Raw genomic sequence first — 27,874 nt, 5'->3', positions numbered from 1 at the left:
CAAAGATAACTTTCTGTAGTAAATTTTTTCTTTGTCACAGCTTTTTTACAGTTTAGCAAATTCGCCACCCCTAGAATCCTTCAAAGCCTCCCCAGGGGGAGGTGGCACTCCCCCCCCCCCAGGTTGATAACCGTTATTTTATCTTATTCGGAGCATGTACACAAATTTCCAGAGAAATGAGAAACCTTAAGGTTTGCAACTCAACTTACCCGTCTATTAGAGGAACTTCTAACAAGACGTCTTTTCCTTGGCTTCCCAGAGGTATATTATTAGGCATCACGTGTGGCAGAGCCAGTGCAATCAGGAATAATGCCCACATGATTTTTCTGAAACAAAAATGCCGCAAATGAAGCAATTCACCACTAGAATATTACGATGAACAAATCTGTCGGTGGACACAAATTGTAGAAGTAATTAAAAAATACATTCCTGCATGTAATCCAGAAACATTTCTTTCGAAAGACAGTATTTATCTATATTTAAGATTGCAGAGTTGAATCCTGCACTGCTGGTTGGTACTCGTATTTAAGAGTTCTTAATGTGGAAGACTCTTGTCAGTAAATTTAGTAAAGTCAGGACTGTACTTTTGGGCGAAATTGCAACAATCCAGCGCGCCTTAACATTTATTAAGTGAAGGGACGTTAAGGTATAACATTTTTATCATATTAAAATAAAGTTTAAGATGAATCACAGTTGGCTTTCGAGAAGGCAGCCGTAATAGAAGCTTACGTTGTAAGTCACTGTAGTCTGATGCGGTGATCTAGTTTTATAATTTATGCTCTGAGTCCTGACCATAAATAGTCACTAACTTGCGATGAATGTTATTCAGGCTGTATCTTCTTTTAGCCAAAATCTTATAACTGCACGTAACTCCACATTGGAACAATATTCAGTAACGTCGACTGGTTTGTTAGTTTGTAAACATTACACTGTTTTAAGGGCGACAATAACAAGAACAACAACAACAACAACAACAACAACAAAAAACAACAATAACGACGTGCGTGACCATGACTCCTGCCTGCTAATAATCTATATATATAAAATAAGAGTTTTGTCTGTACATTGCTCAGAATTTGAAAATAATGGTATTTCTGTATCAGTCATGTCCATAGTAACAAGAAAATGCACTTTTTACTTTTCCGTAATTTCTGTCTGTCTGTCTGTCTGTCTGTCTGTCTGTCTGTCTGTCTGTCTGTCTGTCTGTCTGTCTGTCTGTCTGTCTGTATGTATGTATGTACATACTTGATGAGAATTTAATGAAAATCGGTATGTGAAGTCGGGGGATGAGCCTCTACCATCTAGGCTATAAATCATTTTACTCAGGCTGAGTGAAATGGTAGTTTAGGGGAAGGCCTAAAATTGAATTCTCAACTATTTATGTTATTAGTGGTCTAATGAAAATCGGTATGTGAAGTCGGGGGATGAGCCTCTACAATTTAGGCTATAAATCATTTTACTCAGGCTGAGTGAAATGGTAGTTTAGGGGAAGGCCTAAAGATGAATTCTCAACTATTTATGTTATTAGTGGACGTATTTTAAAGAAAATGGGTATGAAAATTTGGGGAATAAGTTGCTACAATATAGGCTATCAATAATTGTATTCACGCTGAGAAAAATGGTAGTTTAGGGGAAGACCTAAAATTTAATTCTCAAATATTGTTATTAGTAGTCCTATCTTGATGAAAATCGGTATGCAAAGTCAAAAAATAAGTCGCTATAGTCTAGGCTGTAAATTATTTTATTCACGCTGAGTAAAATGGTAGTTTAGGGGAAGGCCTAAAATGTAATTCTCAAATATTTCTTAGAGGTGTAATCGATGAATGCTACATAACTAAGGTTATATAGTATTAAGTATTAAATTTCCTATTATTCATGTCTTATACATTGTTACCGTGCTGGCTATGATCTCAAAGATATTCATTAATTTGTATTTTTGTTACTAAGTCCATATCAGCGCCGAGTAACGAGAAAATGGGTAAACAGTATTTAATTAAAATCGGTATGTAAAGTCGGAGAATAAGAAACTACAGTTTATGGTATAAAATATTTTACAAATCACAGAGTCGAAAGAAAACTAAATGTGAAGGCCTACAATATAGAAAGCTCATAACACTGATCAACAATAGCATTACATTGACCATTGATTGTCGTGATGTGCTTTGTGTCTTCTGTTGCCCCTCATCTCCGGTAGATAGGATTACTGCTGCGTACAGAGTATTTTTATTTGATTTACGTCGCACCGACATAGATAGGTTTTATGGCGACGATGGGATAGGAAAGGGCTAGGAGTGCCTTAGGCCTTAATTAAGGTACAGGCACAGCATTTGACTGGTGTGAAAGTGGGAAACCACGGAATACCATCTTCAGCGCTGTCGACAATGGGGTTCGAATCCACTATCTCTCGGATACAAGCTCACAGCTGCGCACCGCTAACCACACGGTCAACTCGCCCAGTCGTACAGAGTGTAACAGCCTGTCTGAATATTGATGGGAAGTAGCTGGGGAGTTAGATAACTTTCTTCTTTAGCATACCATTTCCCTGGTTTATAAATTTTCTGATACTACTGGTACGTAACACACTGGATCATCATAGCATTCGGACTATTCAATCCCTACTCTGAGGCACTGATTGGAATGAACAGTGTGCATATTTAGCGGAAGAATGGCAGATGAGTGTTCATGGCAATCTGCGGTCTGGTCATCCCAGCTCTGGAACTTTGGACTATTAGATTGGCACCGCAATCTAACCGCAGCACTGTTCGTTAAAAGTGATAAAACGTGCGGTTTTCCATTTGATCGAGTATTTTATGATAGCATTGCTTTTAATCGCTACATTAATACTTACGTTTTTTGTAATGACCTATGTTGATTTCAGTTAGGAAAACCACAAAGTCAATCTTTCTGAGAATCCCGTAGCGAAGCACGGGTACATCAGCTAGTAAATGATAAAACTTTACGCCGAGGTTGCGCAGACAAGTCATTTATAGCTAAGTTCCATAACTTTAAAAATAGATGGTGGTTCAATTTTTTTTAGGGCCGATGACCTTCGATGTTAGGCCCCTTTAAAAAACAAGCATTACCATCTATATCATCAAAAATTTTGCCCTGAAATGGAGTTCTTTAACGTTTCAATAATTCTTTTGACAAAGATCTTGTCTCATATTTCAGAATACCGTACTTACATTATATGGTCGTTACGCCTCAAAATACCACAATGACAGTGATGAGGGGAGAAATACTGACCCGCACCACATGTATCATTTAATTTTTCTTTTACAATAATTTTTGTTTTACGTCGCACCGACACAGGTAGGTCTTATGGCGACGACAGGACAGGAAAGGCCTAGGACTGGGAAGAAAGCGGCCGTGGCCTTAATTAAGGTACAGCCCCAGCATTTGCCTGGTGTGAAAATTGTAAACCATGGAAAATCATCTTCAGGGCTTCCCACTATCTCCGGAATATAAGGTCACAGACGCGCGCCCCTAACCGCACGCCCAACTCGTCCGGTATACATATCACTTAGAATAGAAATTCGTTGATATAGTTCATGCAATACTGGACCTTAGATGACAGAACCTTTCTGGTCAGTTCTAAGCTGAAATATTATTACAGAAGTTTTCCTGGGTGCAAACAACGATATGCAAATAAACTACGCTAGGATTCAGCCCCGCAAACTCAAACTCAAACATAGCAGGCCTGTTACCGATAAATTTATGAAGACATGTGATGATGATAATGATTACCATTATTATCGCCCGGCTTCTTGGCTGAATGGCTAGTACCGCAGCCTTTGGTTCAGACGGTTTGCGGCTCAATCCCCTGCTGGGTCAAGAATTTTAGGCGATCCTGGTTAATCTCGCTTGTTACTGTTTCTTGATGGATGTAGTATTTTTTCCGTCTGTCTCATGGCACAGATCAGGGCAAAACATATCTTCCACTTAAGTTCCAGTACCATTTATGGCTGTGACAATATGGGAACTCTTAAGGTATGGACGGTGCTGAGTAATGACGTTCGGAGCACAACTAGTGCGTCTGGATGCTATGAAAGGTGCTACTCATAGGGTTGGTTGTGCTGCAATAGCACATTCTGGCTCGAAAAGTAAAGCATTGGCAAACTATATCAATCGCCATCCTGTCTAGTATGCCTCAGTTTGACACCGCCATCGGTTTTTGCGGTTTCCCTACAACCCCATCACCTCCGATGGTGCTATTTGAGGATCCAATCAGCCTTCTCACCGATCACCTAACAGAAAGGTTAATTCCTCTGGCTCAGGGTCCCCCTGTGATGATGATGATGATGATGATGATGATGATGATGATGATTATTATTATTATTATTATTATTATTATTTTTAAAGGTGCCTAACAGCTAGGTCATCGGCCCTTAATGTTACGAGGTGCAAAGAAATGAAACGTTAATTAAAACTTCAACATGTATCCACTGACTAAAATCTAAAAAAATGATGATGAGAAATAACCATGAATCCAAAACAATCAGTGGATCCAATTCACAATGCCTTATTTTCTGGGATGATGCGTGTATTACAAAGCGGTCCAAAATCCAGGTCACTGGCCCCTCATGATGGTACTAATCACTGGTAAAGCAGAACCATGGTGTTGCTCCTACAGTGGTACTAGGCACAGATAACGTTGGCTCATGGTGTTCCTCGCATGGTGGTACTAATCACAGATAATGTAGACCCATGGTATGTCACGCATAATGGCACCAATCACAGATAACACAGACCCATGGTGTTCCTCACTTAGTGGGACGAATCACGGGCGCCGGCTAGATGCGTGGTGTTCCTCACATAGCGGTACTTATCGGCTACGTATACTCATGGTGTTGCTGACATAGTGGTACTATTCATAGACAATGTAGGCCCACGGTGTATCTGTGGTACCACCCACAGGCAACACAGACCCATGGTTTTCCTCACCTACTCGTAGGTAACGTAGAATCATTCTGAACACAGTCGAACCAGCCCATTTGAATGCAGCGTTCGGCACCTATTCCCGTTAGACGCTGGTCTTTGCAGCCGAGCCCTCTTCGGTGGAATGCACACGATGGTACTAATCACATGTTAACGCCCAGAGCCGTGGTGTTCCTCACATAATGGTACTGCTCCTAGGTAACGTAGACACATGGTGTTCCTCACATTATGCTACTAATCACAAGTAGTCTCATGGCTCTAACTCCACCATTCCTTGGTCGCTCCATTTAGTCACCTCTTACGACAGGCAGGGAACACCGTGGGTGTGTTCTTCATCTACTTCCCTCACCCGCAGGGGGTGTGGTCCCCCTGTGGGTGGAGGCAGTAGAATAAAACCCACAGTAGCCCATGCCTGTCGTAAGAGATGACAAGCGGGTGAGTTGGCCGTGCGGTTAGAACCGCACTGCTGTGAGCTTGCATCCCTGAAGATGTTTTTCCATGGTTTCCCATTTCCACTCCACGCAAATGCTGGGGCTGTACCTTAATTAAAGCCACGGCCGTTTACTTTCCACTCCTAGGCCTATCCCATCGTAACCATAAGACCTATCTGTGTCGGTGCGACGTTAAGCAAATAGCAAAAGAGATGACTACAAAGGGCTCCAGGAGCTCTGAATTTGGGGAGTGTGGGTAGGCAACTATGCAGCCCTTAGCGGAGTTCTGATATTGCTTCTACTTACCTGTGACAGGCTCCTCACTTTCATCTAACCTACCCGACCTCCCTTGGTCAACTCTTGATCTTTTTCGATCCCGACGGTATTACATATGGAGGCCAAGGGAATCTATCATTTTCACACTCTTCGTGGGCCTCATCTTTCTTTGGCCGATACCTTCATTATTCGAAGTGTCGGATCCTTTCCATTCTCTCTCTCTCTGATTAGTGTTACATACAGGATAATTGCCGAGTTGTGCTTCTTCTTAAAACAATAATCACCACCTGGCTCGGGGATTGGGTGTTTATCTCAATACACATCTCTTCATTAAAGCAGTTCTCACTCATGACCCTTCTGGGGTGTTTGGGAAAAAGCGACAGAGTACTACAATAGTAGCAGTACTAATATTTTAATTTTAATTTCGTGTGGCTACTTCTAGCCGGGTGTATCTCTTGTAAGGCAGACCCTCCGGTGAGGGTGGCCGGCATCTGCCATATGTAGGTAAATGCGTGTAGTTGTGGTGGAGGATAGTGTTATGTGTGATGTGTGAGGTGCAGGGATGTCGGGGACGGCACAAACACCCAGTTCCAGAGCCGTTGGAATTAACCAATGAAAGTTAAAATCTCGATCCGGCCGGGAATCGAACCTGGGACCCTCTGAAACGAAGGCCAGTACGCTGACCATTCAGCCAACGAGTCGGAAAGTACCACGATGAAAGAAATACTCCGGACATGTGGTTCTTACGTTCGGATATAGCTGAACCACAGTTTCCTTTGAACACTTATTTTGTCTAGATCCAAAACTCCTTAAAAAGGATAAGTAGTGCTTTATACTTTACGATTCACCCGAATAATACCTTTTTGCGAGGATTCTCATATTCATTTTTACTATGTAATTTCCCTTTGTCAACACTCGTTCTCTTCTATTTCGGACAGTATAGGAATTTGAAGGTCTAAAGTCGGTCCCACGGTTTAGGAGTAACGAGTCTATTTCCCGACCTGGTCATGGATTCTTACTTGGATCTTAATCTACTTGAGAACATTTGAGGAGGTATCTGACGGCAAGATAGAGCCACGGTCTGGGAAGCCAAGAAGAACGACCGAGAGGATTGTACAGGATGGCCATATCTTACCCCGTAATTTGTAGGCCTTCAGTTTGTGCAGTGGTCACTTCGTAGGTCACCTTGAAGGGTATAAAAAGTACTGCCGTGAGGTTTCGTTTGTTTGGCATTTCTTCCTTTAAGGGTAAGACTTCTTCCTTTTTCTTCCATGGTTAGAATTAATTGAGTATTATTATCTTTTATTTAGCTTTAAAACAATTACCGCTATCAGATGTTTTTCTCCTTTCATGGGTACAAGAATTTAAACTATCAGGAAAACTCTCGAGAGAACTAGGTGGTAGCATGTGTGACTTAATAACATTTCATCGTATCTGTAATCGTTCGCCTACTGTTCAATTGTACTGTTTACAGTGCACTATGTCTTCTGGTATGAGCTAGAATAAATTTGTTACTTTCATTGACCTGTTTCAATCTTATCCTTGACTTTGACAATATGAAAGTGGCTGAGGTATGAGTGATGCTTGTAATGCCATTCCTTATGCAGCCAGTCCCTGTTATGAATGGTGTGAAAATGTCGCTCATTGGGTCGGTTGGTGCACGCATTTCAGTGGGCTTGGCAGACTGATGTGCAACAGCAACTTCTGGCTCGGTGAGGAAAGCAACGGGAAACTACTTCACTCCTCATTTCCCTAGTACGCCTCTTCAGTGACACCTAGGCCATCTATGACAGCTAATGGTGGACCTGTTGAGGATCCCACCAGCCTTCGGGCTGAATACCCAACATACACATACGTACTATCCCATTGTAGTTCCATAAAGACTTACTGCATTTGAACTATGAAAGGTAGTGATCCAGAAAATCAGTTAAAGTTCTGTTGCAAATACTTTGTCCTCGGACACTCCCGGCACTAAAAGCCACACGCCATTTCATTTCTTTCTACGGAAGAGATCATTTGGTTCTAAGTTTGTGATAGGTACACTAGGATTTGAAGTAAGATACGATCTTTCATTTTCCCTGGAAAAGTTATTTTCTGAGATTTATCCAGTCCAAACCTAATAGCCTATTATTAAGAACAACTACACATAAATAGCGCAAATAAATAATAATAGTAATAATGAAATTGAAAAAGAAGAAGAATAAATATACACTGAGTGGCCAAAAGTCACGGGAAGACACTGAACGTGATATTAATAACGAGTTGCTCCTCCATGAGCCCTCAAAACGGCAGCAGTACGGCGAGTCATCGACTTTTACAAGATGTTGGAATCGTTCTAGAGGGATCTGGACCCACGCATCTTGCACTGCTACCCACATTTGGTCCTGTGTAGTTGGTGCGGGGTACGTGGAGCGTACACCAGCATCATAAACTTCCCCTAGATGCTCGATTGGATTAAGATCGGGAGATCTGGAGGGCCCATCCATGGTCGTAACTTCACTGGAATGCTCCTCCAATCACGTGCGTGCCACCACAGAGCGGTGACATAACGCATTAACCTGTTGAAACATGGCATCAAAACTCTAGGGCCAGAAAGAGATGAAAATGGTCTGGAAGAATGTCCACATAACGTGCACCTGTCAGAACTCTCTACATCCGGACAATGGGGCCTAATTGCGACCATGAGAACGCCGTCCAGACCTGAACTGTGGCATCTCCCGCCTGGACACATCCTTGTTGACACGCAGGATCCATTGCTTCATGGGTCATACGCTACACTCCCACGCGCCCATCAGCTCGATACAACTGGAACCGGGTTTCATCGGGACCATACCACAAGCGACACTGTTCCATGGTCCATTGCCGAGATGTTCGCGGGCCCATGGACGTCGCTGAGCTCTGTGTCGAGGTGCCAGCAAAGGGACACGTGTTGGTCCTCGGCTGGTGAAGCCTATGCGGTGCAGTTGCCTGCGTACAGTCCTGGTAGAAGTGGGTTCCTGACTTCCAACAATCAACTGAACGTTGATCTGACTCATAGTAGACGGTTGAGCGCCCGGTATGGTTCTGCGGAGGCGACGTGATGTCCGTTTGTTAAACACCTGTGGTCTTCCCGTACGGCAGTTTACGCCGATGGTAACATTCTCCTGTGACATTGAAGATCCACTCTCCACACTGTTAACCTCAGAAACCTTATTCTCGTGTAATCTCCGCAATGCTATGACCCACGCGCCGTGCGTCGATGATTATCCCACGTTCAAAGTCGGTTAACTCGCGACGTATTGCCATATTCACGACACTGCTGTCTGTGAAAGAGCGCTCAGCTACGCCGCAGCTAGACGCAACGCTCTGGGGTCATATACGGCATATTTTCTAATGGGACACTCCTTCCCCTCACTTTTGGCCACTCAGTGTAATAGAAGTAATCATGTTAATAAAATAATATGACCTAGAAATTTTAAAATAAAATCGTATCATATATACCAAACATACACAGCATTTTATTTAAATCACAATATAAATGGTAGCAATGAATGTATAGTCCCCCTGTGTGGGTCAATAGTAGAGCGCCGGCCTCTGGATCCCATGACTACGGTCTAAAAGCCAGCAGAAATAGTTGTATTTTTGAAGGTTGGAAATACGTCCATTCGTTACTCAGTGTAGCATGATGTCGGCATGTAAAATATATCTGACGACACATTTGTTGTTTATCCGACAAAAGTAACAGAAACTCAGTCACAGATCACCCGAGGTAGACCATAGTTGCTCAGCTGGGCGTCCGTTGAGGCTAGCCCAGTGCGGCAGGGCTCGCTCGTCTGAAATGCGGGCAGCTTGCGTGCGTCGCAGTCAGGCGAGAGAGCGAACGCACTCGGCATAGGACAAGAGCAGTGACGTTCAATTATTGTTACGAAGTTTTCCTCGCACCATTCAACGGAATGTTGATTTGAGTTGGGATCTTTCCAGAGGCTTATGTGCTCTCTACTTTACATCCTTGCTACAAACCCTAAATACCCTCATAACATGTGCAGAGATCTGTATCCTTTATTTACAATCCCATTTATGTGATTACCCCAATGAAGATATTTCATTATATTAACATCTAGGTACTTACGAGTGATCCCCATAAGGAACTATTACCCCATCAACGTAGTAATTAAAACTCAGAGGACTTTTCGTATTAGTGAAACTCACAACCTGACTTTAACCCCGTTTATCTTCATGCCTGATTTTGCACTGTATTGTAATGCGATGTGACTTTCCCTGTTCATTCACTTTCTGAAAATAGTATTTAAAACTTATCACATTACCTTATGAAGATTACGTTGGTATTCAAGAGGACAAATTGGGGCAAATATTTATTTATTTATTTATGTATTTATTTATTTATTTATTTATTTATTTATTTATTTATTTATTTATTTATTTATTTATTTATTTATTTATTTATTTATTTATTTATTTATTTATTTATTTATTTATTCATGAAGCACAAGATACAGCTACACTGAGCAAATTTCACTTGCACTGTCAACAGACTACTTAACAAACGTAAACTTTCATAATAAAATATAAGAAACATAACAAAATATAACAAGATCAGGTACACAGCCTACTAATAACAACTGTCCAAATCGAAAACCATGAGTATGTCCATGTTCACAGCCAAGTCGTCGTGGGTCAAGATGGCGTTATAATCCCTTCACATCAACTTATCTTTAAGATACTCTTTACACACCTCTCGAATACACTTTTATTTGATGCTATATCAAGCTCTTGTCTCCTATTAATATTGTTAAAGAGTGTTGGGAGGCGGATTAGGAAAGATCGTTGAAGTATTGAGTGCTGAGTGGGGGGAATGTGGAGAAGGTCTTTGGTTCTGGCGGAGCGGGAAGGAACGCGGAGAGAGAAGAGTGAGACAAGATGTTCCGAGCGGTAATGTCCATTTAAGATCTCGTGGAGGAAACTCAGGTCAGCTACCTGTCGCCTGATGTGCAGCGGTGACACATGCATTGCCATTAATACCTGCTGCGTAGACAGATTTCTGAGCTTGGGGTTTCTGTTCCTTACAATTGCAGCAAAGAAGGACACTGCTCTGTCTAACTGCTTAGTATTGGAGGGGGCGGCTGTTGTCCAAATCGGAGAGTAGTAGTTTAAGAGAGGTTGAACGATCGTGAGGAAGAAGTGACGAAGAGCAATGGGGTCAGAAATTTCTGTGAAGCGATAGAGAATGCCTAGTAATTTCATAGCCTTGGTTGTATATGTTTCTATATGGGTCTTAAATTATAATTTTGTATCGAATATTACACCTAGGTCACGCTGTTGCGTAACCACGGTGATGGGCTTGTCGAGTAGGTAATATGATGTCGGTAGAGGAGATTTACGTAGTGTTATGGTCATGTGGCTGCATTTTTGTGGATTGGGGATAAGTTTCCAAGTACGGCACCAGTTCGAGAGGGCATTAAGTGAGGACTGTAGCAGAGCTGCATCTGCTGGATTCCTGATCTCCCTAAATATCTTGCAATCGTCAGCAAAGAGTAGGGTATTCGCTGTTTCGTTGAGTTCGGACGGCAGATCGTCCATAAACAAAGCAAACAGCAAGGGGCCAAGAGTACTGCCTTGTGGGACACCGGAGGTGACTGGTAACCATGAGGATGAAGTGCCTGTATTACCACTCTCTGCCAACGGTTATGTAGGAAGCCAGCGAGAAGGGTCAGAAAACTGCCATGTATATTAAATCGTTCGGAGAGTTTATGGAGCAACAGAGTATGGTCTACAGAATCGAAAGCTTTCGAAATGTCTACGTAGCAGATATCCAGCTGTGATTTAGCTGCAATGGCGTGTGATGCAAAGCTATGCAGAGTGGCCAGGTTTGTTAGACAAGAGCCACCTGGTAGAAAACCATGCTGCTTGGTTGAGATATACGGCAAAGTGAATGCGAGGAGACGCTGGTGTATAATTTTTTCAAAGATAAAGGATAGTGTGGGGAGAATAGAGATTGGTCGGTAAGATGAAACATTAAATTTGTTGCCTGATTTGAGAAGTGGAACAATATTTGCCTGTTTCCAGGTAATAGGAAGATAGCCCGCGGCAAAACATCTGTTAAATAATTTAGAGAGAGGGATGCAAAGAGCGCTGGCAGTATTTTGTAGGAAAAGAGGACCTATAGTGTCGGCACCGGTAGCTTTGTTGGTACGAAGAGTTTGAAGAAGGTTATGAACTTCACTTGGTGTGGTAGTTATGCTTGATAGGGTTATGTTTGAAGCTGTACCAACGGGAGGGAGCTGTTGGTTTTGTAAGGGAGGGGAGAAGTTGAAGAAGAAATACCTGTTGAACAGTTCATTGCGATCGGCGCCATCTGCTGTTGCATCGTTGTGGTTCACGCTGACAGGAATCCGCTCCGTCCTTCTTCGTGTGTTGATGAGACTCCAGTAGCGCTTGGGATTGCTGCGGACGTTTTCAGTGACAGTGTCAGGGGAGCTAGGGATTGGAATAATTTACCAAGGGATATGTTCAATAAATTTCCAAATTCTTTGCAATTATTTATAAAAAGTGACTAGGAAAACAAAGGTAGGGAATAAGCCACCTGGGTGACTGCCCTAAATGCAAACCAGTGGTGACTGATAGATGACTGGTTGTACTGAAACAGACACTACAATTGCAAGAAAAGTAGTCCTTTAAAAATATTCGGGTTTGATTTCTACTGCGTTCGTATTAAAGTATCTTCTTTTCTTAATCCGTTTACCTTCTAGAGTTGGTTTTTTCCTCGGACTCAGCGAGGGATCCCACCTCCAACCACGTCAAGGGCAGTGTCCTGGGGCGTGAGACTTTGTGTCGGGTATACAATTGGGAAGGAGGGCCTGTGCCTCTCCCAGGCGGCCTCACGAGCTATACTGAACAGAGGCCTTGCGTGGGGGGGGGGGATGAGAAAATCGGAAGGGATAGACAAGAAAGAGGGAAGGAAGCGACCGTGACCTTAAGTTAGGTACCATCCCGGAATTTGTCTGAAGAAGTGGGAAACCACGGAAAACCACTTCGAGGCTGGATAAGGTGGGAATCGAACCCCCTCTACTGAGCTGACCTCCAGAGACTCAGTGGACCTCTTTCCAACCTTCATAAAAATGTTCAAATATCGTGGTAGGGCCAGGAATCGAACACGGGCCTCCGGGGATGGCAGCTAATCGAACTAACCACTACACCAAAGAGGCGGACTCTCTTAAAATATAATAGTAACAATGTAGTTTATTGCGTAGAATATAAAAATATTTCGAGGTACCGGTAAACTCTTCATTGTATCTGGTCAATGTACGTAAACAGAACAGATTTTTACAACGTTATGTTGAAAATTACTTGGGTATCTGTCCACTGGAAATATAAAATAACACTGTTCCCTTAATATTCAAATGAACATTGTGCCCGTTGCATTTTCGGACGTGTTCCAAAATGGCGTGTAAGATAGGTATAGACCACTCAAGCTTAAGAGAATACACAACGAAATCTTAATATTGGGATATAATAGGAAGCCATGTCTAACTTGGAACGACAGCATTCCAAAGGCAGTGCAGAACAGTGCAAGGTCAAGCAGATTGTTTAGAAAAAAGACAACAACAAGTAAAATAGAATGGATTATTATAGAAATGGACTTGAAAAATTGAAATCGTCAAGACAAGAAGTGAATTGCGGTTGCTCCATAAAAATACGAAGATTGTCAAGATTAAGGCGGAAATTCTTAGGAAAAACTAGTTTAAACTAGAAGGAAACGATAAAACATCCCTTAAAAACACTGTAGAGAATATAAAATACGTCGAGATAAACGGCAATTTACGCATATTGGTAAACCCAAGGCGCAAGTCAAGCGATACTGCGGGAAACGTAATTTGGAAGCTGCGAGAAGAGAAGAGAGATAAGAAGAAATCATTCCATTAGAGGAAAAATTGAAGAAGAAGAAGTATTCGTGAAAAATAAATAATCAAAATTTGAAGATTTTCACTGAGCAAGATAAAATATCTTACACGAAGTTAGAGAGTTAGCCGATTACGACGCATAAGAAAGCTAAAGAATAATTGGAGAGAGATATTATTCTGACAAGAACTTAAAATGAATATTTACTTCTCAGAAATGTTTGTTTTCATTGGCAGCTATTTGAAGATGATGATGGTCTGCTAAGCATCCAGATGGACCGACCTGGAGGGAGGTATCATCCGAACAGATGAGCTTACCAGAAATGAGAGAAGGATATCGCCTACCTAAACCAACTTGAGATGAGAGGAAGAGTCCAGACCAACATCAGATCGAGGCCGTAGAACCAGCCATGTGACGGGCCGAATGAGAGCAACTGACGTCTGATGTGGCGAAAGACGAGCTAAGTTTTTTACAATTAGTAACATAATTCTTAATTTAGTTTTGGCATATGCAGTAGAATTGAATATTTTAAAATGAAATGCTGAAGTGTGCAAGTGAAACCGTGCAGTGAAGTGTATTACATTTAAGATGCTAGTGCTACATTAAGATAGTGTTGAATTATATATATATATCTCGCGTCGGATGACTATGTTTGAACAAATGAGTCAATGAAGTAGTTGAGAATACGATTCGGAAAGAAAATAATGTAACAGCTGATTGCTAAAATTGTCATAGGGTAAAGAGTATCGATAAATCTCGCTAAGTTATTCATCTAAAGATTACGTCACAGATGGACCGCGCGTGAGAAGAGATTAATTAAAATCGAGTATTCCTTGTAAAGCAACATTATTAACTGCACAATTAAGGTATTTAAGGTTATGCATCGTAAATATTGGAAAGGAATTGAGTAATGAAAAGAAGTGTTTTGCGCATTAAAGAGTGATATATCTCAGTAATTGCGAGTTATATGAAGAAATTTATGAGAGTTGAGAATAGTTAATATGGAAGTTGAATTGAATTATTTGATGGTTATAAGAAGTTATATGAAATGATTTAAGGTATTATAATGTGCATCGTGGTAATTTCGAGATATACACGAGGTAGATTAGCGTAAAATATGAATGATATTGGTTCAATTTGACGATGTGATTAATAAGAAGGAAATACACCATGGCGCTGACTGGATATAAAGTATGGATTATGAATATTCATTTATAGATGAGATTTAGAAGGTAATATGATAGTAAAAACAGCTGTTAATGTAGAGACATGTATGTTGTGTGATATATTCTCAATACATGTGAAATGTGAAATAGGTGAGATGTTTTATATAGTGGAGTTGACGTGAAACATAGCACCGAAGTATTATACTGGAGATACTTGGTAAATGACTTGCACAGTAGGAATTTGAACTTGGCTAATGAATGCATATTGAGCCAAAATATTATAAATTAAGAATTATGTGAAAAGTGTAGGACGATAGATTATTTTATATATTGAGTATCATTTTGTATTTTGTGAAAAGTTACTAGATAAGGAAATAGTAGATTAGGAGCCGAATTTAAGAGGCAATAGGGTCGTAAAACCTTAGCACGTCAGTCGTCCCAGTTTAATTTTCTAAAATGATATTCTATATCAACGGACTCAGATTTCAATTACATAAAGAAGATGTAATTATGAAATGGAACTCTAAATTTTCTTAATGTTATTATAATTGCGGCATAATAAGTATACGAGTGATTAATTTAATTTCTCAAGAGTAATTTGCACAATTTATTACCATTTGATTTCATTTCAGAAGAGTTGGATTCATGTTATGTTATTTTTGGTAATAAGCCAGCGCTGACTTAATTGTAGGATTTCATGAATTTTTTATTCCAAATAGCGATTAGGGAAGTTTATAATGAAGACAGTTCTCATTTATTTTCAAATTTTCTTAATTTAATATTTTTTCATTATTTTTATAATTCTATGAGTAATAATGTATAGTAATAGTTAGTACATACACTTAGTTTATAAGGTGAATTTCTTGCGGATTGCGTATACGACACTGCGGTCGGTGGTGAATTTTACGCTTATGCGATAGGATGGAGATGTTCATTCGGAAATTATCGCGTATTGTCGAGTCATTTTCTCTCGGAACCCACGTAAAACGAAACCTGCAGAAAAATTAAATATTTTTCTTATTCAATGGCATATCCTGGGATTACATTCTGACTGTCGGGAATTAATTGTGTCCTGCTTGGACACGAGTGGGTGTAACGTTCACCGTCCATTGACCTTCACGGCGTATGACGTAACCACAACGTTGCTGTCTTTGAAGCGCACAAATTGATCGCTCGCCCACCCTCTTGTATGTTGTTTTGCCCGCGTGACGAAAATCCCAGCAATTCTATGGTACAACACTCTGTTTAAGACACAACTTCTGAAATGGTAAGCGCGGTCTGATGCAAATGTTCATAGAAGGCAAGATAGAGTGGAAACGTGGATATGGGTAGAGGAGAATTTTCTACTTGTTTACGTCGCACCGACACAGATAGGTCTTATGGCGACGAATGGATAGGAAAGGCCTAGGAATGGGAAGGAAGCGGTCGTGGCCTTAATTAAGGTACAGCCCCAGCATTTTCCTGGTGCGAAAATGGAAAACCACGTAAAACCATCTTCAGGGCTGGCGACAGTGGGGTTCGAACCCACTATCTCCCGGATGCAAGCTCACAGCTGCGCGGTCCTAACCGCAGGGCCAACTCGCCCGGTATAGATGAGATTATCATAGGCGTTGAACCTCCGATAGTAGTCGACATCCACTGTACAACTCTGACACGGAAAACAGAAAATAGGAAGAAAAAACTCCATGACGGTCGCCAACCTTCTCTGAGGAGACAGCACCAGATGAATAATAATAAGCAGATGAAGAAGTAGTAGTAGAAGAAGAAGAAGAAGAAGAAGAAGAAGAAGAAGATCTCTTGATACATTTTATAAAGGTACTGCCGAAATTAAGAATTTTTCGCATGTTTTTTTTGTTAATAAAACTTTATATTTGCATCTTAATGAAATTAAAACAAAGGTAAATGTGTCAAATTTCCCATGGGGAAAGTAAAATAATCATATACATGTCTTTCATTAAATAAAACTCAAATCGATAACGATTAATTTACTTGTATCTAACGAACTGTTTTTGAGAGACATCTGTAAGGAATTGAGTGCACCGAAAGGGGGAAACTAACTCAGGCCCTACGAACCATGAATGTATCGCTAATTTCAGGTGACCCCCATCCATAAGACATATTTATGTCAAAATATCACTATTCCCTTAATACTCAAATGACCGGGAGAGTTGGCCGTGCGGTTAGAGGCGCTGATATACTGTGTGCCCGCGGGACTTAAATCCCAGCATCTCTGTGGTAGGGTAAAACCGAACATCGATAATGACATACAGGCAGCCTAGATAGTTTCCAATTAAAATGGCTGCACACGGTAGCCGATGCCACACAAATTAATAATAATAATAATAATAATAATAATAATAATAATAATAATAATAATAATAATAATAATAATAATAATAATAATAATATTAATAATAATATAACTTTACCAGAAGTAAATTTACTAGCTGAAAGGACATAGTAAAATAAAAAGATACGAATTTCAACTAGATGCCGAATTATTGCCTTTCACATAGAGGTAAAGAGGTCTGGTTTCTTGGTTGAATGGCCAGCGTCGTAGCCTTCGATTGAGATGGCCCTGTGTTCTATTCCACGGCGAGCCAGGGATTTTAACTGCATAAGTATAGTTGAGCATAAAAATACACGCAATGTTGAATGCATTCCTGCATATAACGTTGGCATTAGAAAGGGCACGAGTCCGTAAACTGGAACAATCCACGCCTAGTGCCGACTCCGGGAATTTGGGAAAACAAGAAACTATGGCTTGGGAAGACTTAGGAGTAAGGAGACGTGCTGCTCGATTAAGTCGTATGTTCCGACCTATTCGTGGAGAGGTGGCGTGGAATGACAACTGTAAACAAAAAGAAATTTGAATAAAGTGTTCAAAGTAGGAAATATAATATGATGATAAATTTGAAATGCAGGAGGACAAATTGAGGCAAATATTTGTTTTTATGAAAACGAATTAGGGATTGAAATAATTTACCAAGCGGGATGTTCGGTAAATTTCCAACTTCTTTGAAATCATTTACGAAAAGCCTAGGAAAGCAACTGATAGGGAATCTGACGCCTGGGCACCAGTCCTAAATGCAGATTAGTGGTGAATTGTGGAATGAAAGTTCTTCTAACTGTGACTAGATGAGAGAAGTTGAGAGAAACTAGAAGACGATTGTTAGGCTCGGTATTTGAAGATCTCGTACTAGAGACCTATATTATGAAGACTACTGTAGCTGAAAATAATGGGAAGAGTGGGCGCTTTAGACTGTTTGCAGATATGGTGGTAGTTGTGGTTGTGATTACTGTCTTAGGAGGAAACAAATGAGGACATCATCTCTTAACACTAATCAGAAGGGGACTGGGAAGAGCTCCATCCCTTCGAAAAATGAAGGTATTGGCAAAAGAAAGAAGGAATGAAAGAAAGGCTATGAAGGGCGTAAAAATGAAACACTCCCTAGGTCTCGAAAACCGAATACCATCGGGGTCAGAAGAGAACATAGTTGACCAAGGGAGATCGGATAGAAAAGACGAGAATGAAGTCTGATTCAAGTAGACGCAGCTAAAGGCCCCGTGGTCACCATCCCATGCTCCTAAATTCAGAGGCTCAAGGGCTCCTTTCATTCGTATCTTACGACAGGTAGGGAACACCGTGGGTGTATTATACCACACCTCACCCACAGGGGGAACTGTTTGCAGACACAACGCTAATTAATGATTATATTATGCAAATAGCATTCTTTCCTTTCCTTACAGATTAAAACATTCTTTCACCCCCGATATTGTATAACGTATATATTCACACAAAAGTGTGTGTGAATTATTCGAAATTACAGTAGGGTATGTGTAAAATCAGTAAAAACCAAACAGAATAACTGAGTAGGCAATTCAAAAAAACCTCTAACTGTATAATACTTCAGAAAAAACAGTGTTCATATTGAAGTATGGTATGAATTCTGATGTTGAGTACTCCGTTCATGTGAGTTATACAGTAGTTAGTAAATTTCTGAGAATTTTCATGAGAGTAAATGCAAACCCCAGAGCAAGCTTGTAATTTCACGTGATTGTTGGTATCGTGATCATAGCCAGGGGACCTCCAGTTTTATGTAGAGTCCAAAACTTACGGACGTGACTTCTCAGATTTCTCACATCCATTGTTCGGGATCGGAACTCCTATCTCCCGAATGCAAGCTAGTAGCTACGTAACCCAAAACGCATAGCCACTTGCTCGGGTTCTTCTTATTTATAATATCAATATTCATAATTATACTGAGAGATCATAATCCCGTTCGTTGCATTTATCTAATCTAGACGAAGTGAAAATTTCCTACAAAATTTCTCAGGGGAAAAGTAGCTGGCAACATGATAGGAACTGTTTCGCTGTTACGTTGTGTACACGCCTTAGGGTACTCACAATGATTGGTTTTTAATGTGTTCTCATGAGACTCCTACTACAACGTTTGCAACTCACGTGGAATGGGCGAGGATCATTTGAACATTAGCACTGAAGGTAATACTTCAAAATAATTTATAAATGGCACAGGGATACTGGCCTTTTGTTATCAAAATTGCAGGGTCGACTCTGGATGAAGTCATCGGAAATAAATAAATAAATAAATAAATAAATAAATAAATAAATAAATAAATAAATAAATAAATAAATAAATAAATAAATAAATAAATAAATAAATAAATAAATAAATAAATAAATAAATCGTTCACCTCTGTGGTGAAGGTGTTAGTGTGATTAGCTGCAACCCCCGGAGGTCCGGGTACGATTCCCGGCTCTGCCACGAAAATTTAAAAGTGGTACGAGTAGAGGGGGTTCGATTACCACCTCAGCTATCCTCGAAGTGGTTTTCCGTGGATTCCCACTTCTCCTCCAGCCAAATGCCGGGATGGTACCTAACTTAAGGCCACGACCGCTTCCTTCCCTCTTCCTTGTCTATCCGTTCCAATCTTCCCATCCCCTCACAAGGCCCCTGTTCAGCATAGCATAGCATAGCATAGCATAGCATAGCATAGCATAGCCTAGCCTAGCCTAGCCTAGCCTAGCCTGGGCGACGTACTGGTCCTCCTTCCAAGTAGTATCCCCCGACCCAAAGTCTCAAGCTCCAGGACACTGCCCTTGAGACGGCAGACGTGGGATCTCTCGCTGAGTCTGAGGGAAAAACCAACCCTGGAGGTTAAACGGATTAAGAGAGAAAGAAAGAAAGAAAGAAAGAAAATAAATAGTCAATCTAGTGGCTGTAGATTCATTTTAATATATTTTGGTATATTTTAATTAAATATCATCTACTAATACTACCGATTTTTCCCACACCTTATGGGGTCACGGGTACGAACTATGTCGAATGAATAATAATAATAATAATAATAATAATAATAATAATAATAATAATAATAATAATAATAATAATTTTAGTTCTATGCTGAAGTTAAGAGATAGGCCTATAATTCGGCTTGAAACAGCAATGAAAGTATTTTATGTGTTAGGTCACACACAGTTTGTTCTCACAATCAGAAATCCGTAAAGCTGCTGCATTTCAGTTTAGTCTTGATTGTGAATGCCCAAGGCTGGGATGTCACTTTCCGATCTCCATTATACAGTGCTTAGTTTCCTGATACGGGGTCGGGAATGAGGTGAGATGAAATACGGCATGATTTTAAGGCCGGTTGCCGTTTCGGACATCAATCTCAGTTAAAGAGCTTAAAAAGATAAAATGAATCATTGAGAATGAAATTGGGGAAGATTAAGGAAGGAATCAGCAGTGGCCTATGAATAGGAACTGCCTTAGCATTTGCCTGGAAGTGAAAATGGGAAAGCACGGGAAACCATTCCGAGGTCAGGTGACGGTGGGGTTCGAACCCACTTGTCTCCCGAATGCAGAGATTGGCTCCGCAGCCGTAGTGTGTGTTAACGCCATTCCGCTCGGTATTTTCCGATCAACTACATTCTTTTAGTTATATTCCAGCGTTCTTGAAAGAATAATCACGCCAGTCAAATTTCGATTATCTACGCAATTTCTCATGAATATAAAGTCTAATAAAAATTATCTGCCTGGAACTGAAATATGTGCCAGGCGAAATTGCAAAGACCGTAGTATAAAAATGTAACTGTGTACTACAAAATATCCGGGTTATCGCACATAATATTGCCAATATCCTGTCTGGTAACTCTGAGAGCAATTGTCTCTGGAAGAAACAGCGAATTTTAAATATGGTCCAGTAGCATCTCTTGTAGCTGGACGTTATTTTTCTCAGTACAAATTAACTTTTAGAAGTAAGAGAGAATGTTTTCTTTTCAACCCTAAAATTGATTACTGTTATACAATCCTAATGGGGCCTTCGGCAGCAATTCAATTCCATTAACACTGCATTTTACAACATTTTACTGTTACAGTAGACAGTAAGTTAACATACAGTTTCAACAAGAAATACATTTTTTAAAAGATTAAAATGAATACTTCTGATCGTGAACAGAACCACGATATTTACGGAAGGCTAGTCCTTGATTGTGAATTAATTCTTTATGAAATAATAAAATAAAAATTAAAAAAATAATAAAGCTTGTGACTGGTAACTGATTTTATTACATAAAACACAATTCTGACTTATTCATTATTTCATAATTTTCGTGAGATTTTAGATAGTATATATTTTATGGATTGTTAACGTATATATCCCCATTCATATCGCATAAATACTCTATATTTTGCTCTTATTAATTCATAACTACCCGAGCCCTCGGGATGATACACATATTCTCGAATATAAAATGAAGTTTACTCCTGTCGAATAACACCAAACGGTCTGCTAAAGGCCAGTGCACTTTTGTACAGTAAAATTGTCTGCATTCATAAGTAAAATACATGAAGTTTATTCAAAGCTCAAGTGGTTTTCACGTTCGTTGATTACCCAACATAAATAAATGAAAATTAATACATAATAAGAAGAAGACAGAGTTATCTTAACATTAACAATGTTAATGAACTGATGATAATTTCAAATTAAGAGGCAAGATTAAAAAACCGGCATTAAAATAAAAATTGCACTCGATGACGACAAATTGACATTATAAATTTTTGTAGTCTTGTGGCCATGTTCAGGGTAATTTCACAATTTATGTGATACACCAGTTAAACAATGGCGTGTAACGAAATCAGGGCTCTAGTTAATAACAACGAGTTGTCTAATTCCAATTTAAATAATTTTATAATGTTCTGATTTCATACGAACAATTGGCCCAAGAATCCAAACGTTAGCTAGCCCATTTAACCTATGGTTGTAAAATTAAGACGGACAACCTCGCCTCGCACTCCGTAAGATCATAGCTATGGTCACAGTGTTATTCATAATTGGATAACTACAATGTTACAAAGTTACTTTTATTTAAAGTTCGGCGCATCATAAACTATAATTGTGATAGAATAATTTTCGGGTAATATAGTACAGTCAGCCGGAGGAAACAAACTTGGATCGTTTACTTACATGTTTCGTGTCCTGTGTCCTTCTGCAGTCGAAGAGACGATCAACGAGAGAATGGGCTATGCAGCTCATATATACTGGCACAGTCGCACCTTGAATGAGTCGTATCTTATCTTGAGAAGTGGTTGGGTATCACTACCTACGTCTCATTATCATGGCGTGTTTATCTTGTTTCACTATTGGAGAACCGTAATAATAATAATAATAATAATAATAATAATAATAATAATAATAATAATAATAATAATAATAATAATAATAATAATAATAATAATAATAATACCGGTAATTTTCTTTGTACACGTTGCTTTACGTCGCACCGTCACAGATAGGTCTTATGGCGACAATGGGACAGGAAAGGCTAGGAGGGGGAAGGAAGTGACCGCCGCCTCAATTAAGGTATAACCCCAGCATTTGCTTGGTGTGAAAATGGAAACAACAAAAAATCATTTTCAGCGTTGCCGCTAGTGGGGCTCGAACCCACTATCTCCCGAATGCAGTCTCACAGCTGCGCGCCCCTAAACGTACGGCCAACTCGCTCGGTAATAATAATAATAATAATAATAATAATAATAATAATAATAATAATAATAATAATAATAATAAAATGAAATGGCGTATGGCTTTTAGTGCCGGGATGTGTCCTAGGACTTCGGCTCGCCAGGCGCAGGTCTTTTGATTGGACTCCCGTAGGCGACCTGCGGGTCGTGATGAGGATGAGATGATGATGAAGACGACACATACCCTCAGTCCCCGTGCAATAGGAATCAACCAATTATGGTAAAAATTCCCGACCCTGCCGGGAATTGAACCCGGGACTTCTGTGACCAAAGGCCAACACGCTAACCATTTAGCCATGGAGCCGGACATAATAATAATAATAATAATAATAATAATAATAATAATAATAATAATAATAATAATAATAATAATAATAATAATAATAATATTAATAATAATAATATTAATAATAATAATAATAATAATATTAATAATAATAATAATAATAATAATAATAATAATAATAATGTATGGCCTCCGGAGAGACCTGGTGCAGGTCTTTCTACTTGATGACCTTTAGGCTGAGTGACTCAGACGGTTGAGGTGTTGGCCTTCTGACCCCAACTTGGCAGGTTCGATAGTGGCTCAGTCCGCTGCTATCTGAAGGTGCTCATATACGTCAGCCTCGTGTTGGTAGATTTACTGGCATGTATAAAACTTCAGCGGAACTAAATTCGGGCACCTAGGCGTCTCCGAAAACCGTAAAAGTAGTTAGTGGGACGTAAAACTATTATTATTATTATTATTATTATTATTATTATTATTATTATTATTATTATTATTATTATTATTTTACAATTTGCTTTACGTCGCATCTACACAAATAGGTCTTATGATGACGATGGGATAGGAAAGGGCTAAGAGCTGGAAGGAAATGGTTGTGGCCTTAGTTAAGGTACAGCCACAGCATTTGTCTAGTATGAGAAAGAGAAATCACGGAAAATCATCCCCTGTACTACCGACAGTGGGGTTCGAACTCACTATATGCCGAATGCAAATTAACAGCTACGTGACTCAAACCACACAGCCACTCGCTCAATAATAATAATAATAATAATAATAATAATAATAATAATAATAATAATAATAATAATAATAATAATAATAATAATAATAATAACTCGTCGGAGTGACTGGCTCAGAGATTACAAGCAATGGTATTTCTTATGAGACTAAGTTGGTGGTTCGATACCGAGTTAGTATGGTGATAGCCTAATTGAAAGTGTTTAAATTCGCCAGCTTTGTGTCGGTAGATCTACTCGCATGTAAAATAACTTCACTGGGACGACATTCTGGCACGCTGATGTCTCCGAAAATTGTAAAAGTATTTAGATAAATAATGGTGTTATTGGCTTTACGTCCCACGAACTACTTTTACGGTTTTCGGAGACGCCGAGGTGCCGGAATTTAGTTCCGCAGGAGTTCTTTTACGCGCCAGTAAATCAACCGACATGAGGCTGACATATTTGAGCACCTTCAAATACTATCGGACTGAGCCAGGATCGAACCTGCCACGACGGGGTTAGAAGGCCAGCGCCTCAACCGTCTGAGGCACTCAGCCCGCAAAGTAGTTAGCGGGACGTAAAATTAATAACATTATTTTGTAAAAGAAAATATCTGAGTGAGTTGGCTACGTGGTATCAGCTCATTGGCTGATTGGTCAGCGTAGTGACCTTCGGTTCAGTGGGCCCCGGGTTTGATTCCCAGCCAGGTTGGGTGGATTTTAACCACGTTTGTTAATTCCTCTAGCCCGTGGGTTGGGATATATGTTTGCCTTAATACACACCTTCATTTACACACAATTCATCACAGAAACACGCAATGGGGCGAATGCATCCTTCCATTTAGTGTTGGCTTCGGTAACGGCGTTTGACTGTAAAATATGGCTTAATACAAATATCGTGCTGGCTGCAAGTATTTGGGAAAAGGCCAGGGATAATATTCTATACCTGCCTGTTGTCATTTCTAGATGGATGCAGTACTTTTGCATCCATCTCTTGGCATAGGCCAGAGCGAAGTGTAGCTTCTATCGATGTCCCAGTCTCATCCGTGGCGGTGACAATATGGAAGCTGCTAGGGCAGGGCCTCTCAAACGCCCAAAATCTCACGCGTGCAAATCGAGGCGCAAGAGCTCCGTGCACTGTGCATCGGTTCCACTAGGCTCGGCTCGGACCAACGCTTCGTCTCTGGGCTACTCGGCTAAGCTCGGCTCAACTCGGCTCGGATTTGGAGCGCTACGGAGCAAGTCTGGAAGAGGGAGACAGGGGGAGCGAGCGAGACAGACGTGGGGAAAGAGAGAGACAGTGCTAATTCTCCAAATCAAGGAGTGGGGGGGTCTGCACTCTGGGCAACCAAGCGAAGTCGTCTTTTGCACCGTGCACGGTGCATGCACCCTGAGAGGCCCTGTGCTAGGGTATGGATGATGCTGAGTAATTACGTTCGGAGCACGACCAGTGAAATGAAATGGCGTATGGCTTTTAGTGCCGGGTGTGTCCGAGGACAAGTTCGGCTCGCCAGATGCAGTCTTTTGATTTGACACCCGTAGGCGACCTGCGCGTCGTGATGAGGATGAAGTGATGATGAAGACGACACATACACCCAGTCCCCGTGCCAGCGAAATTAACCAATTATAGTTAAAATTCCCGACCCTGCCGAGAATCGAAGCTGGGACCCTTGTGACCAAAGGCCAGTATGCTAACCATTTAGTCATGGAGCCGGACACGACCAGTGTGTTTGAGTGTTACGAAAAGTGTTGCTCATAGGGTCAGTTGTGCTACAATAGCACTGTCTCGCCTAGTGAGGAAAGCAATGTCAAACTACCTCACTCCTCGTCTTGCCTAGTACGCCTCATTTTGGTATTTCCGTTGGTTTTTGCGGTTTTCCTATAACTGCATAGCCTTTGGTGGTGATATTTGAGGATCCAACCAGCCTATGGGTTGATGACCTAATAGACAGACCCTACTACTAATAACAATAAGATGATGTATGTCTGTCTCTTTGTTTGTTTTGTTGTTTATTCCGGATATGCTCAAAACTAACTGACCGACTGAACTAAAATGTCGTAAGGATATAGCTAGAAATCCTGATACTTTTGATATATTTCATTTTATGGAGCTAGTGGAGGATTTTACGGGGACGTGTCCCAAATTTCGGCAAATTTTGGACTACGTCAAATAAGAAAGCGGGTAAACGGTTCGTCGTATCGGAAAAGGAAGTGCAACGTGTGGCAATGAAATTAAATTATCCGCAAGAAACATCATACGTCTAATGGTTTTCGACAATTTTGTTTTTTTCTTGCTGTGGTCAGCTTTACTAATGAATAGGCTACTCACGTCGCGACGTGGAGGCATGTTCGTCATCTTTCGTGTAGAGTCGTTCGTTTGTCAAAAGGCCAGCTGAAGAATGAGTGCACCATCCTGCGGGGACCGTTTGGAGGCTACAGTTCATTTTTGAGAATGCTAAGCGTGCTTATCCATATTTGTGAAATGCTGTGGGTTGTACTTTATTTATTCAACCATTTTCATTATCATAACGGCCGTAGCCATGTTGAAATACCGGATCCCGTGAGATCTCCGTAGTTAAGCAACATTGGGCGTGGTCACGATTTGGATAGGTTGCCACGCGCTGTTGGTGGCGGGTAAGGGAATGGAGGAGCGGAAAGGAACTGGCCACCCTACCGTACGTAAACTCCGGCTCAGGCACACCTCTGCGGAGGTTCGGACCTGCCTTTGGGAAGAGTGCACCCTTACCTTACCTTCATTATCATCGTCATCGTATTATATTCCGTGTTTCTATCCTTTTAATGTTGTGTTGGTTTAACATTAATATTTAGTAGGTATAGATTACACATTTCATTTTTCGTAATATTAGCATTCACATCGCCAGCCTCACGGTGTAGGGGTAGCGTGCCTGTTTCTAACCCGGAGGCTCCGGGTTCGATTGTCGGCCAGGTCAGGGATTTTTTACCTGGATCTGAGGGCTGGTTCGTGGTTCACAAAGCCCACGTGATTACAATTTAGGAGCTATCTGACGGTGAGAAAGCCAAAAGTAGCGGCCGAGAGGATTTTTCGTGCTGTCCACACGACACATCGTAATAATCTGCAGGCCTTCGGGCTGGGTTTTTTAATTTTTTATTTTTAGATTTCACATCTCTTATTCAGTTATATTTATTAATATATTCTTTGCAGTTCCCAATTTTATTGATAGTCAAATCTTAATATTTTATTGTGAGATGTGGTGCGAAGTCTATGGGCTCCAAGTTGAGTCCGACACTGGTTCCACTTACATGTGCCAGGCTCCTCTCGTAATCCTTCCTGGGCTTCACCACGCCAACTCTTGTTCTGGGATGTAATATTGTACCGTATCATGTCTTAAATTTCGGCTTAGCTCAGGGTAGAAGCTCGTGGAACGTCCGGATGTTGGCAACAACATCTCTACTTACTAAAATATACTAAAAGTACATGGACAGAAAATACATACATACAAACATAGTGAATGAGAACGCAGGTTATCGGGTAGAATATATTTATTAAACTAAAAACATGAATTGAAATACAAAATAAAAATATATCAACTAAAACGAAAAACCGACCTTTATTGCTGGTCCAAGAAAGTGACACGCACACTTACATGAATTAACGTTGTTAACAAATGTAAAAAAAATAATAGAAAAGCGGGTAGCGAACCTGAGAAAATAGGAAAACATGTTACATGGAATATGTATGGATTATCATATTTCGATATGATGACTGCCTCATTAAGTCCCCAGTTCTTTGCCCGAAGGCTCGATATAAATCGTTCTTGAGATGCTATGGTAATATCCGATACACTAGTAATTGGCCTAATTTACATATGTTCATTCCGATCACTTGGACACAAATATACAAAACACTTGTTCAGGTTTGCGTCTAAATTACCCATCCAAAACAACATAGATTCTAATCATTTAGGTCCGTACCCATGAGAAATGGATAAGGACAGAACCTTAATTCCCCAAAATTAGCCATCGGGCCAAGTCTCCCAATGAATCAACAAAGGACAACATCACAACACAGCAAATAAATGCACTGGACACAACAATAAACAACATAAGATAAATAATAAATCACACCTGCAAAATAAACC

At 40.4% G+C, this 27,874-nt stretch overlaps 1 protein-coding gene across 1 annotated transcript in view; it reads right to left on the bottom strand.

Annotated features, from left to right (window-relative positions):
• The window catches only part of LOC136875533 (dipeptidase 1), a 74,340-nt gene extending 52,065 nt beyond the window's left edge, over positions 1 to 22,275 (bottom strand). The window contains exons 1-2 of the mRNA XM_067149080.2: positions 22,193 to 22,275; positions 210 to 326 (exon numbers count right to left, since the gene is read on the bottom strand). Of these exons, the coding sequence (XP_067005181.2) occupies positions 210 to 319 (110 nt within the window). The 5' untranslated portion in view covers positions 320 to 326; positions 22,193 to 22,275. The remainder of the gene's footprint in view (positions 1 to 209; positions 327 to 22,192) is intronic.
• Between the last annotated feature and the right edge of the window lie 5,599 nt (positions 22,276 to 27,874).

The sequence above is a fragment of the Anabrus simplex genome, chromosome 6, assembly GCF_040414725.1.
Source record: "Anabrus simplex isolate iqAnaSimp1 chromosome 6, ASM4041472v1, whole genome shotgun sequence".
Taxonomy (NCBI): Eukaryota; Metazoa; Arthropoda; class Insecta; order Orthoptera; family Tettigoniidae; genus Anabrus; species Anabrus simplex.
This window is presented reverse-complemented; position numbering and strand designations above follow the sequence as displayed.